General features: G+C 34.5%; 1 protein-coding gene and 1 non-coding gene across 4 annotated transcripts in view; one reads left to right on the top strand and one right to left on the bottom strand.

The window, feature by feature from the left end:
• Positions 1–15,108, bottom strand: part of LOC145297716 (tRNA-dihydrouridine(20) synthase [NAD(P)+]-like) — a 255,634-nt gene that overhangs the window by 162,719 nt on the left and 77,807 nt on the right. For all 3 annotated transcript variants that reach the window (XM_080143929.1, XM_080143926.1, XM_080143927.1), the window contains 2 exons: positions 8,450–8,497; positions 7,040–7,105 (listed from right to left, as the gene is read on the bottom strand). In XM_080143929.1, coding sequence (XP_080000055.1) covers positions 7,040–7,105; positions 8,450–8,497 — 114 coding nt within the window. The remainder of the gene's footprint in view (positions 1–7,039; positions 7,106–8,449; positions 8,498–15,108) is intronic.
• Positions 9,653–9,725, top strand: Trnar-acg (transfer RNA arginine (anticodon ACG)). The gene has a single exon. It is a non-coding gene; the product is annotated as a tRNA-Arg (tRNA).

Below are 15,108 nucleotides of genomic sequence, written 5' to 3'. Positions count from 1 at the left end.
TTGAAATATATATATATATACTCACCTGTTGAGTATAAATAGGTGTGCCGATCAATATTCCGATGGGTGGTTTTCTGTTCTATACAGTGCGAGGTCGAACTATCATCTCAATATTATTGAGGCGTTAGTTATTAACAACTCTCGACCTAGCCTGTGTAGACAAAAGATTCTGAAACATCAGTTGGAGATATTCATTGATTTAAAACCACCTGAACAGTGAGATTTTTTTTTTTTTTTTTTTTTTTCCCCCACTGTTCTTCCAACTGAAACCAAAATTCCCTTCTTCCCTCATTCGTTTTCTTAATTTTTAATTTATCATTCTGACGTTTCCTCTTAGAGGGTCAGACGATAAGGCCTTAAGGAAATTTTAAAAATTTTAATAATTTCACCTGCCCATTTCTTGTTTTTTGGTATTTAAATTAAATTATGTTTCCTCTGAAATTTCTCCTTCCATTTTGCTGTACCAAAAATTTACTTATATATATATATATATGCTGTAATAATCGTTAATTTCCGTTTGTATGAAGACACAATTGTTTTTTTTTGTTTTTCTGTACCAATCAGTTGTACACCCGGTGTTACCAGTCATACAATACACTTAATCATGATATTTTAATTTATGCGAATTGCATATGAATTATTATAGAATCAATCAATACGAAGAATAATTTGCCAGTTGGACTAATTCACAAAAAAATGTTTTTTAAATAATAATGATCGTGTCATTCATCAAATTCCGTCTGTGTTTGTTTACAATATCACGTCAGTTGATATTTGAGTCTGACGATGAATGCCCTGGAAAAATCACTTCTGATTAAGGTTTAGTTTTAAAATAAGTAAACAAAGAAATGATTTGCAGTAATTTTAAATGACACCTCATTTCTTTTATCATAAATTGAACTCAATAAGAAACAATTAAAATAAAATGATGAGGTACACCCAGGCTTAAACCGGAGATCATTTGATTTGTAGTCGAATAGTCTACCACTGAGATATATCTCCAGATGACAATAGTTCTGTTTTTGTAAGAAATAATTTGCTGAGAATTATCTCCCCTGGCCAGTGTAACGTAAAATATTCCCCTGTAAAAATTCTTTATCTAGAAGAAAGAAGGACTATCTTTAGGATCTGTTATATTCCTAAATACTTAGGAAATAAAGACAAACGTGAGTTACACCGAGTGGTATGTGTAATGGGGTTTATTTATAATACAGAAACGTAAGGCTGCTCGCCTAAGGTAAATAGAAGTACATAGTAACAAGTATGGGGAAGAAAGTCTGATAATCAACACGTAAGACTATCCGTCTTACTGCGACTGCTTGTCTGCCGCTGTCTGCCCCTGTCTGCCAAACAGTCCAATATATATATACAGTTTGTAACCGGTGTATAGCCAGTTATGTTCCTTCACAACACCTCCCCCTGAAGCTGAAATCTACCTGATTTTAGCTTAAATACCTCTTCCTTTTAGGGTCAGGGCTTAATCTCCTGGTAACTTTTCTCTTTCTTGCGCTTTTCCTTCTGGTCAGCGTTACCCGGGGTAAAGGTTTCTGTCCAGCCCGTATGGTCGGTTCAGGCGAAATATTCATTGTTTGCGGTACATACGCTGGTTTTGGTATATCAAAAATATCGCACAATGTTTCCATTGGTGTCTCTTCCACATTTGGAGACAGTCTGGGACGTATTTGATTTCTGTGTCTTTTGCAGACAAAACTTAATCCTTGGATGGTATAGACCATGCTCCCAATCCTTTTTTTGATAATACCTTCAACCCACTGATTTCGTCCATTTTGAAAATTTTTGAAATATACATTTTCACCTGGGGAGAAGCACTTGGTATTAAGGTTTTCTTTTTTGAAAACTTTCTTTTTCTCTGGTAGCAGCCTATCGAAGACAGATCTTATCTTTCTTGCAAACATTAGCTCAGCCGGGGAAGAATTGACATTATTATTAGGATTTGGTGTCACCCTGTAAATTGCTAAAAATGTTTGAATACATTGTTCGTCTGTGTCCGTAGTAAGATTTTTCTTAAGTGCCCTTTTAAACGTATCTACAAATTTTTCGGCCAACCCATTCGATCGTGGATGGTACACAGGTGTTGTCATATGTAGAATATTTAGTGAGTCACAGAATTCTTTGAATTCATGAGCAGTAAATGCTGTTCCATTATCGCTCACTAAGGTTTTTGGCACTCCAAAACGGCTAAAAATTTCATTAAGCGCACTCACAGTGTTTTTTGCTGTTGGATGTCTAAACTTAAATATTTCTGGCCATTTTGAAAAAGAATCTACAATAATCAAGTAAAAATAACCATTTATAGGTCCCGCATAATCAATATGCAGACGTGACCAGGGTAGGTCCGTCTTTGGCCATGGCGTCGTTTTTACTGGAGGATCTCGAGCTGCTAATTGACATCCTCTGCATGTCTTGACACATTTTTCAACTTCCTTGTCCATACCAGGCCAGTACACATATCCTCTCATAAGGGATTTCATTCTCGAAATGCCCGGATGACCTGTATGAAATTCCTTCAGAATTTTCCTCTGTAACGTTAGTGGAATTACGATCCTCTCACCATACATGAGCACATCTTCACAGATGGAAAAAGGCGTTGTTTGATCTACCTTTTTATTTTTTTTTATCCATCCCAATTGATTTTTCATTTTCTTAATGAAAATGTCATTTACTGCCTCTTTTTTTATTTTTTCGAAAGTTACCGGAAGTTCACGTATCATATTACACATTGAACTTGTACATTCACTTTCGTCTTTAAGCGCAGCAATTACCGTTTCTTCGAAACTTTCGCTTCTTTTAGGGATCAACCGTGATAATGCATCTGCGTGTCCTAACTTTTTTGAGGATACATGTTCCATCTTAAACTGATAGTTTAAGAGGGTTACAGCCCATCGCTGTAATCGATTCGCAGTATGTGTGGGAATGCCTTTCTTTGATCCAAATATGGTAAGTAGGGGTTTATGGTCGGTTTGCAAAATAAAAGATCGTCCATGGAGAAATCGATTGTACTTTGTAATTCCAAATATTATCGACAGCGCCTCTTTTTCAATTTGGCTGTAATTTTTCTCCGCTGCAACCAACGTTCTTGAAGCATGGGCGATAGCTTTTGTCCTACCATCCTCATACTTGTGAAGTAATACAGCGCCAACACCGTAATCACTGGCGTCCGTTGCTAGTATTAGTTCCTTTTCTGGATTGAAATGTGCCAATGCTAAGTCTGACAGTAGACATCTTTTGATATTTTGGAAAGCAGATTCACATTCCTTATTCCAGTTCCATTTAACACCCTTTTTCAGTAACTCGTTAAGAGGAGCTCTTAAATTATGTATGTTAGGGATGTAAATTGCATAGTATTGAACTAATCCCAAAAACGATTTTAATTTTGTCACTGAATCTGGAGCAGGCATCTTTTCAATTGCTTCAGTCCTTTGTGGATCCGGTCTTCGACCCTCTTTGTCGATTATTTGACCTAGATATTTAATTTTTTTCATAAAAAAATCGCATTTTTCTGGGCTCAATTTAAAACCAAATTCCTGTATTCTTTTGAATACTTCTTTTACATGCTTCTTATGATCTTGCAAATTTTCACTTTTAATTAGGATATCGTCAAGGTAGGCCATTGAAAATTCCAACCCTGCCAGCATCGTGTCCATAATTTGCTGGAAAATAGCAGGAGCAACCTTTAATCCAAAAGGAAGCCTCTTTAGCTTAAAAATGCCCTTATGAGTATTTATGCCTAAGTATTTGGAGCATTCATCGCTGATCTTAATTTGCAAGTAAGCATCTGAGAGGTCTATCTTAGAAAAAATTTTTCCTCCGTTAAGCTTAGAGAACAGATCTTCTGCGGACGGAAGGGGATAATTATGGTCCAATAGACAGTCATTTAAACCCGTTGAAAAATCTCCACAGACCCTTATTCTGTTATTTTTTTTCTTTACATACACGGTTGGACTTGCCCAATCTGTGTGGTTAACTTTTTCAATGACTTCCAGTTGTTGAAGTCTATCCAACTCTTTTTCGATTGCGTCCATCGCTGAAAAAGGCACATTCCTTTTAGGTTTGAATACTGGAGTGGCATTTTTCTTTAATTCAAATTTTGCCTCTGTCTTAATACAGAGTCCTAGTCCTTCGGCAAAAACATTGGGAAATTCAGTTTTCAAATCCTTCAGGAAGTCTTCCCTTTGGTTTGCTTTTTTTGCAGTTAAAACGTTACAAAACGAATTTATGGGTTTCTCCCATAAATTAAACAGGACAATCCAATCTACCCCAAACAGGCATGTATTCTTTCCTGGTACGACGTACACTTTGGATTTATGAGTCTGGTTAGCGAATGTCACTTTGCATTTTAATTCTCCCTTGAACTCTAATCTTTTGCCGCACACACTTCTCGCCGTCTTTCTGGTTTTCGCTAATTCAGGTCGACCTATCCTTTTCCATATATCTTCATTTATAATACTAATATCTGCACCGCTATCCAGAAGCAATGTAACCAGATGTCCATTTATCCGAACATCAACATATTTCCGTCTTTCGCAGCTTTTTTCTTTATTCATGCGAAGCGTATTTACATTATCGGTCCCTTGTCTTTTCTTCTGGGCACAGTATGTTCCCTTGTGACCTCTGAGACCACATTCATAACATATTTTGTTCCTAAACCAGCAGGTCTTATTGTTGTGTCTTAAACTACCACAACATTTACACTTTAGCTTTGGGTCTTTGTATCCTTTAAGGATCCTGTGTTCTTGGAACCTGGACTTTCTTGTGGTCCCTTGCCTTTTTACTTGCTGCACCTTAAAAATATTTTTCTCTTCAATGCGAGTGTTGTCTTTCTTTATGTTAATCAGACGTTGACACTCTTCAGTGACTTTTTGCAATGTTATGTTAGGATCCGCCTCCATAATTGTTAGGATCCGTGAACGTATATCTTTGTCCCTTGGTGCTGTGAGACCTTGTACAAAGATTAAACATTTAAATTGGTCTGCGGAAATTTCATTCAATTTAAATGATTCGCATAAACAGTTCACAGTGCAAGCATATTCTAGATAGTCTTCAGCTTCTGCCTTCTGAATGTTCAAACATTTGTATCTAGAGTGAAATAGGCTATCCCTTTTATCAAATATTTTCGACAAGGTACTAATTGTTTCCTCGAACGAAACCTCCTCCGGTTTTTTTGGTAGAATTAGATTTGCATACTTGGTGTTTTCATCAGTACCCAGTTTTTGTAGTAGCAGGGTAACTTTTTCCTCATCGGTCCAGTCTAAACATCTTTTCGTAAAAATTGTTTCGTATCTTCTGTAGTATGCAGGGAAAGTAACACCAGTATCCGGGGAGTAACGAAATTCCGTTAGTGAATTTGAAATACCCTCGGCAGAAAAATTAGTCTTCTTCCCGGTCGACGTTAGAATTAGCTTTTCTAAATTCTTTTGCTGTGTCGACATTTGTCATTGTAGTATGTTTGTTTGTTCTTGTTGTGCCTCTAAAGTTTTTTGTGTTCTTTCTTGTTGTTGTTGCAGCTGTTGCTGTAGCTGTTGTTGTTGAATTTGTTGTTGTTGTTGTTGTTGCGCTAAAAATTGTTGAGTCATTTTTGTCTGTTCCTGGATGCTAAGGGCTAGAGCCTTAGTTAACTCTGCTAATTGTTCCATGTTAGCTTCTAGTACAAAAATGTCTTTTCGAATTCTACACAATAATTCCAAAAAATCGTAAATTTACGTATATCGTAAATTAGTAGCAATATGCAGACACAACACGTTTCAACAAAGTTCATCCATAGTAATTCAACAGGCTTTGTAAAATAATTCTTTTTTTTTTTTTTTTTTTTTTTTTTTCAACAACGTAAGTTCATACACAAAATATTTCTTACTTCCCACGACAAATAGTTCCAATTATTTATATAAAGGCAATAACAAACAATTAATTTTCCAAAAAAAAAAAATATATGGCTGCCGTTCCCACGTGGCATAAAATGGTACAATAGTCGTTGTATTTATATTTTTTCTTTCGAAACTCGTAATCCTTTAGTGTAGTTTCGAATTCAACTTGCGACCATTTTTTTTTTTTTTTTTTTTTTACTTGTCAAAATAAATATAAATTCCATTTTACCTTGAACATGTTTCTATAATTTCTTGTGAGTTCTTTACGAAGAAAAATCCGTACTTTTCGCTACTTTAGGTAGGAAAAATTTTTAAATTCATTGACGCACGTGGTCAAAAATCCTTGTGTAGTTTGTTTTTTTCGTAAAACAAAAAATCCTTGCATTGTACACAGTCCTTGGTACGGTAATTTATCTCTGTTAAGAGAAAGAACATCCTTTCGTCGCCATTGTTATATTCCTAAATACTTAGGAAATAAAGACAAACGTGAGTTACACCGAGTGGTATGTGTAATGGGGTTTATTTATAATACAGAAACGTAAGGCTGCTCGCCTAAGGTAAATAGAAGTACATAGTAACAAGTATGGGGAAGAAAGTCTGATAATCAACACGTAAGACTATCCGTCTTACTGCGACTGCTTGTCTGCCGCTGTCTGCCCCTGTCTGCCAAACAGTCCAATATATATATACAGTTTGTAACCGGTGTATAGCCAGTTATGTTCCTTCACAACAGGATCGAATTTTTTCGATTTTTGATACTTATCAGATGAATTTCTGTATAAAACATATCTAAGAACACTTCCAGACATATAAATTACCTTTGTGCAAAATTTGCAAAAAATAGGTTCCGAAATTGCTGAGCCTATGAAAAAGGAACTCTCACACATGCACGCACACACATACACACGCAAAGTAAGTTTTATATAATAGTAAAGATTTTAGCATATGTAAACATTTAAGCATTTTTTTCTCAAGATTACAAGCATAATACTAAATAGATTTTAACCCGAAATGGTTCCTCATTTACAAATAATTAACAAAAGATAAAACTAATTATGTTCAGGCCACTAAACTGTGGTTTTACCTTGAGAAGATGTTTAAAATCAAACTCAGAATTTGAAAGAGGGGGGGGGGTGACCATTCAAGAAACTACTCACATCATTCAAGACACGGATTTTACAGGTGACTGGGACAGACAGATTGTTGACCAATGTGGTGAGGATCTGGTAAAAAAAATTAAAAACAACAAATTCAAATTAGATTTGCAAAAAAAATAATTCAGAAAAATTCTTTCCAATATTGTGCAAATGAAATATGGTTTGAAAATGGAAAGAACTGGACCTTCGAACGAGTATGAAAAACAACGCAATAAGGTCTGTCTGGTCTGGCCTGCAAACAGAAATCACACTGTAAAGGATACCATCCACTCTCAAGCTCCATCACTATTTCATTCCCTCCCACTTAAGTTCCACTCCCATTTAGAGATCGACTTGCTGGTTTTCAGTTTTATACAAAAGAGAAAACAGTGGTAACCCCTTATTTAAAAAAAAAAAAATTTTAATTCTGGCAGGATAAGTTGCAGAATGCACAGAACTGGTGCACAGAATAGTCTGCATTGCATCATCATCAAGACCAAATTATCACGTACAATGATGGTCCTTGGGAGCATTTTCAGCCAAGCCACATCATGTTGTCTCACATTTTTGGAAATGAACTCAAACTATTCCGAAGGATATATTGAGTTGCTGTCTACTGTTGTTGAGCACTAGAGGAAGGGGTGGTTGGAAGAAAGCCATGTGTTTATTGAAGAATGAAGGGCAGAAAGACTTTTTCTTTTTTTGTTTTCCACACAGGAATCACCACTTATCAAGACCTAGAGACCACTCGAGGATAAGGGTTAATATACATGCATTAGTCAATGTGATTATAACGTAGTAAACATAAGTAGTGGAATTTTTGTAAGTTGGATTACATAGGGAGACGGTTCATCAAGAACTTGTTTAGATTGGTCTTGAAGACAATCAGATTGTAGTCAGCTGGAAAGCAGGCCAACGGAAGAGAGTTCCACAGGCATGCAGTTCTAAGAAATAAGCTCCGCTTATAGACTCTATATTTAGGTTTAGGCACAGATAAAGAGTGTGGGAAACTATTGGTAGTGGTTCTGGCTAGACGAGTGTTTTTCGTGAAAGTTTGGGGGGGGGGGCATAGATTGAAAGCTCAGATGAGCACCTGCTATGGAAATAACAATAAAGCAGAGACAAGCTTGCAATGTCTCGTCTGTGGAAAAGAGGTTGTAGGGAAGAGAAAAGGGCATCCCTCACTAGACTATGAAGACTATTATGAACTCTGTCAAGGCAGGATCAGCTACTTCTAGCAGCTCCTGCCCAGATTTGGCAACAGTACTCCATCATTGGCCATACCTGGCTTTTATATAAGTAGAGAATTGCATCAGGAGCGAGATATCTACTGGAACGGTTATCTCTGTGCTCAGAATTCAGAAGAACCTGTCAGTAAAAGTGAATAATAAGAATTTTCTTTTTAACTAATCAACTTAAGAAACATCTTACCTCCTGTACTTTTTCAGGTTTCTTTAACAAGGCTGAACCCATTCCACCCTGCAGAAAAAGAAAAGAATTTTCATACAGAACATTATGTACACAGATACATCAAAAGTTTTCTTGTTTTTTGGGGTTTTTTTTAAATAAGAAAAAAAAAATCCTTGGGAGGATGGCACTCCTATGACTACTTAGAATGAATGCTTCAGTCCAACAGATCAACAGATCAAAGGTTACAGAAATGACCAAGTTTCTGCCAGACTACTTGTCAGGATCAGGACCTTGACGGTCATGTGTGCGCAATTGCAACAAAGTGGCAAATGAATGCCATGAACTGATGCTACAACGTTTAAATGTAACTGCATTTATTTTCCCTGGATTATTCCATTTATTTCTGAAACGCATAGATCAGCTTACTCCATAAAAATAACTCTACAGTATTTTTTGTTGTTGTTCATACTCATTTGTGTCCGACAACCAACTTGTCTGAAACATTTTTTGGCAGATCCCTGCCTTCCATAATCTAAAAACACAGCATGAATTGCTGGCAAGAACCAGCAACTGTAACGTAGTCGTTAGTACATAGGGACCCAACACGTTGTAGACACCGTCATAAGAAACAACAAGGAAAAACGCGACTCACTTTTTTCCATTGTAAAAGCATTTATTTCCACATACTTTCCTCAAATAAGGTTTTGCCTCTTGTTCAAAGCTGTCGCTCTCAGCCAACACATCTGTCTCTGTCCTCCTGAATGTGATCTTGATCCACATGTCTGTAACGTGTTTGTGATCTGCACACACATTCTTTTTCCTTGCCGTAATGTCATTTTGAACATGGTTTGGACATTTAGATAACATATGGAATGGATAAAATTTTAAATTAGTTTCAGAATATATTATTGGTAAGCTAATATCAAAAAATTTAAAATACTCAAAGCTATCTTTATTAAAACCCAGCAATTAAATAATAAATAACGTTATGTATGAAACTAGTAACAATATTTTAAAATGATTAATATAAATACAATTTATCCTGTTATATTAATTCTAGTGTCCCAGAATTTATATTGTAACTATTCTCCTGGAACTGCACTGGTTAGTTCTTTTGGCATCTAATGACTTCCCTTATAAATTTTTGGCTTTTTTCTCTCTCTTTCAACGGAATTAAGCACTGTCTGTTTACAGTTGCGGTAACCTCTTTCGGCATTACAGACAGGACTTGTGGCGCAATGGATAACACGCCTGACTACGGATCAGAAGATTCCAGGTTCGAATCCTGGCAAGTTCGTAATAATTTTAACCATCATTTTATCCAACGTTTACTCATTATCCTTACCCTTAGTTAGGGTATTTTTGTTTTTTCATGGATTTTGTTTGTGCATATGGGAATTTCCGAGTTCAGGGTAAGTGTTGATGGTAAGACGATGTTGAGTGTACTTGATGTTGAGGGTCTTGATTTTGTGTTTGACTCGGCGTTGTGTGTGCCGACGCGATGCAGCCGCTAGTTATTCATATTATTGTCATTCTTTATTCTTATTATTAATTTGTATAATTTTTTAATTTCCTTAATATTTACTTAGTTATATTAAACTGTTAATTTCAACATTTTATATAAATAGATTGAGAATGATTTTTTAAAATAGTTCTATAAGTGTAAGGCTCAATTTATTAACTATTGCTTCTTAAAATTTTCAACTTCTCTCAAAAAAAAATCAATAATTGCTAAAATATTATTGTACTAACAGGACGCATAGAAATTCCATGGAATGAGAAAGATATTGAATCAACAAATAGATTTTCAAGAAGCTCATATTTTTCTGGATGGCGCAAAAAAATTTTGTTTTTTGGACAGAAAAACAAATAACGTGCAGCAAATATGAGTTTATTAACATTTCTCAGAAAATATTGTCCATTGTATTTTAAATATAGAACTGATTCAAATGAGATAAATTAATAAGTTCTAATTTTGTTCAGTTTGTCCTTCAGAAATTGTATCTGACCTTTTTCAAATGTATGGACTAAAGGAGAAATTGTATTTTTAAAGCCAAATTTTGCAAATTTGGCCTTTTTTTTAAAAAAAAGCAGTTTGGCCTTCAAAAATCTATTTGGCCTTTTTCAAATTTGTTTTTCAAATGTACAAACTAAGGAAGAAAATGTCGCTTTAAAGCCAAATTTTGCAAATTTAGCCTTTTTTTAAAGCAGTTTGGTCTTCAAAATTCTATTTGGCTTTTTTCAAATGTACGAACTAAGGAAGAAATTTTGCAAATTTGGCCTTTTTTGAAACAGTTTGGCCTTCAAAAATCTATTTGGCCTTTTAAAAATTTATTTTTCAAATTACGGACTAAGGAAGAAATTGTCTTTTTAAAGCCAAATTTTGCAAATTCGGCCATTTTTGAAGCAGTTTGACCTTTTTCAAATTAACGGACTAAGAGAGAAATTATCTTTTTAAAGCCAACTTTTGCAAATTTGGCCTTTTTAAAAGTAGTTTGGCCTTTTTCAAAGCAAAGTGAACAGAGTAATTAAGGAAGTAACAAACAATATTATATAGATAATAATAATTTGTAATATGAACAATATGGACACATGTAATACGAACAATCTTTATTTTACTTGTTGCGTCCCATTCTATGTTTGATATATTTGCTTCATAAAAATCTTTGAATTGTAAACCTGGTGCTACTAGATCAGACTCTGAAGATATTGGCTTCCTGCGACAAAATACACCCATTATTGATGCCTTTTGTTTTTATACTTCCTTTTGCACTGCAAAACCAAAAACAACCCACCTTTTCCCCCCTTCCCCTTCTTCCCATTTCCCCTTTCTCTTTCTATTTCCCTCACTTCCTGACTGGTTTTCCAACTTAAAATGTACCAAACACTAATACTGTAATCCTTTTCCCTCTCCCATTGCAAAACTCATTCATGTTCTGCAGGGCAAGGAACAAAAAACATAAAATCCACTATAAAACAACCAAACCAAACGAAGCACTACAAACTAGCGATTGAAGATACAAATGAGTTTAAATAACCGAATGCAACATGAATACTATTTCCAAAATAACTAGATTCGGCATTAAATAACCTGAAAAGGTGATATTTATTTGCTCCCCCAGCGAGCAAATTAGGCACAAGGCCGATTTTTAAAGTGAGGAGTGAAGGGGAGGGGGAAGAGAAAAGGGGACCAGCTCCCGAGAGGTGGGAAATGGGAGCTGGATAGTGATTTGTCAGCTGGGCCAAGTAGGGTTGCCCCTACATGGACCAGAAGATTGCCACAAGGGCAATGGTCTTTGCTTGCAGCATCTGCCGGAACAGATGGTATTTATTTGCTCCCCCACTGAGCAAATTAGGCACAAGGCCGTTTTTAGTGTGAGGTAAAAACCAGCTCCCCTAAAAGTAGGCAAAAAGGGGGCACTCTGGTTACCAAAAATAATAATTGTCCCAGTATAGAGGGTTTCCCCTCCATTGACTGGCACAAATCATCTTAAGTGCAGCATCTGCCGGAACAGATACTACACTTTGATCTTGGCCTGAAGGCCACAAAGGTGCCCCCGTGGCCAAGCAGAAATGTGCGACTCCGGTAAGTATACTTTTTCTAGTATACAAAATTGATTTTTCAATTTAATTTTTATCCTCTTTCAAATAGTGTTATCTGGTTTTACCAGATCAGACTGTCTGAAGATATCGGTATTATGGCCTAAAATGTACAAAACACTGAGGTTATTTTATTCGTTTCTATTTGCAAAACTTGCTCTTGTTCTGCAAAGCCTAAGCAAAAAACAATTTTCTTGAAGCAGAAAAGCTTTTATCAAAATGACCCAAATTCAGCATTAAATAACCTGAAAATACATTATAGAATAAACAACTAAACCAAACATCATGAATAAATATGGATATAAAAACTTGTACAAAAATGATCAGATTCAGCATTAAATAACCTGAAAAGGGTTGATATACTGTAAAACAAAACAATCAAACCAAACCTTGAATTATTATCATGTTGGTGTATCGTTATATCTGAATTTGACTGTTTGATGCCTTCATATGGATCATTGATGCTATATAATAATTTGGAATTTGGTGTCTATTCTCTGTGCAGAAACAGTTGTACACAAAATTATTGTTTATATTGAATTCTTGGAATGTATATAAATGATTATTTCATAAAGTTTTTCCTTCACGTCTAAAATATATGTCTACGAATAAATAACAATTTTTCTGTATTCTAAAGTCCAGGATTTTATTCATTTTACAAATCATTTTTTTTTCCCCCCCCAAAATATAAACTTTGCGATACTTTACAGATCTGTTTTGTTCACATGGAACACTCGATATTTGTACGGTAAAATTGAATATTTCCTTCTGTGGACTCATCAGAAAAAAAAAAAAAAAAAATCTCAAAAATACCTATTTGGGAAGAACAAAAAAAAAAATACACAGTTTTTTTTTTTTTTCTAGTGGCCATCTTGCTTTATGAAAAAAAAAAACAATACTTAAATTGTATAAGATTCATTTTTTAATTACACGTTAAAAAAAATTATATAGAAAAAGTATCTTAGTTGATTTTAACTAATAATTATTATATATTGCATGTAAATTGGGGTTAAAACTGAGAGACATTTTCAAGTTATATAAGTACAAAACTAATCAATTTCTAATCTGACGAGAACTGGTGTGTCAACGTGATTATGCCGTATATATATTTCCCCCAAATCTCTGGCCTTGATGGGGGGGGGGGGACAAAATTTGCTGCTATGATTTCAAATGATCTGAAATAACAGCAAGGGAAGACTTGATTCCAAATATTTCTCATATGTTATGTCTCCCCTCTTTTGGAAAGAAGGTACGATTATGAATATCTCCAGTATCAAATCCTTATACACTGTGAAATTTACTTTATGTAAAAGGGAAAATTATGTTATTTCAGATCATTTGAAACCATAGCAGCAAGTTTTAGTCTCCCTTTAATGTGTGACCATAAGGGCAAATGTCACATAGCCCTAACCCTCTACACTATTCACCTTTCCAACAAGCCTTCATTTGTTAAATTCTGATCAATAGTCGCTGAGATTTAGAAATTTATAAAATTACCACAACAGGTGGTATGTATATATATATATATATAGTGCAAAATTTTGTTGAAAATTCAAAGACTCATGTTTTCTTTTTTATAACCTTCGTTTATTTCCTGGATTTTTCCATTACAGCTGTTTCATTAATGAGTGGCAATTTTACGATTTATGTTTCCCTAAAAATATCCTGTCCCCACCAACTTCTTCAAATGTTTATCAATTAGATTTTTACAACAAAAGGTATATTTTTAACATGCTGGACATCGTATTCAGGTAAAAGGATTTCCAAAGCCATGCTTCCTCACTTCCTCCATCTATATGTTATTTATTTTTTTTTGTGATTCGTCTTTGAATGAATTCAATTATTTATACGAAAGTGCATTTTTACTTAAATGCAAGTTGGGAATAATTTTCTCTTTTACCAAATTGGTACCCCAAAATAGGGAGCAGCATATATATTGTTTCTAAAACATAATTATCCACTGACACGCGTCTTGTCATTTTCCCAACTTGCATTTAAGTAAAAATGCACTTTTGTATAAATAATTGAATTCATTCAAAACCGTTATCGTAAAAACAAAAAGTGCATTTTTACCTAAATGCAAGTTGGGAATAATTTTCTCTTTTACCAAATTGGTACCCCAAAATAGGGAGCAGCATATATATTGTTTCTAAAACATAATTATCCACTGACATGTGTCTTGTCATTTTCCCAACTTGCATTTAAGTAAAAATGCACTTTTGTATAAATAATTGAATTCATTCAAAACCGTTATCGTAAAAACAAAAACAAATAACATCTACATAAATCACGATATATCCAAGCAGCCGTGGGAGATAGACTAGTGGTAAAAGTTTAGGCTTATTTCCATGGGGTCCCGATTTCGAATCTCACTAGATTCAGCCACTCTGATGAGTCATGGACAACAAAACATGTGTCAGTGGATAATTATATTTTAAAAACAATATATATGCCGCTCCACATTTGGGGGTACCAATTTGGTAAAAGGGAAAAATATTCCCAACTCGCATTTAAGTAAAAATGCATTTTCGTATAAATAATTGAATTTATTTAAAAACGTATTGCAAAAACGAAAATAAACAAATAACATCTATGTAAATGGTCAAATGAATTTCGGACACTCGAAATTATTAAAAATGACATCTCTTTTGGCTAATTTCCAAATTTCATTAAAAAAATTCTTAACAGAAACACGGTATGAATGTTTAGAAATCGGGGGGGGGGGGTACAAAATCTTACCGAAAATGCCGTTTTATGATGTTCAATTTTTTATCACTTTATTTGCTTAAAACTCTAAAAATATATAATGTATGTTATTATTTACTAATTCATTTGAAAGTATATTCATTTCTGAACAAAACGGTGGTATTTTGAAGACTTAAAGTGCTTTGGTTTTTAAAATATGACTATTTTAGCAGAAACCCCTTGAAATCTGTGATTATCCAAAACGTTTTAATGGCCATGTATTGCTATATATATATATATATATATATATATATATATATATATATATATATACACACACACATACTCGTAGCCAAATTGAATAGTGAAATGTTCATATCTTTGGAGACAAAACT

Source organism: Euprymna scolopes, chromosome 18, assembly GCF_053919585.1.
Source record: "Euprymna scolopes isolate OS-2025 chromosome 18, ASM5391958v1, whole genome shotgun sequence".
Classification (NCBI taxonomy): Eukaryota; Metazoa; Mollusca; class Cephalopoda; order Sepiida; family Sepiolidae; genus Euprymna; species Euprymna scolopes.
This window is presented reverse-complemented; position numbering and strand designations above follow the sequence as displayed.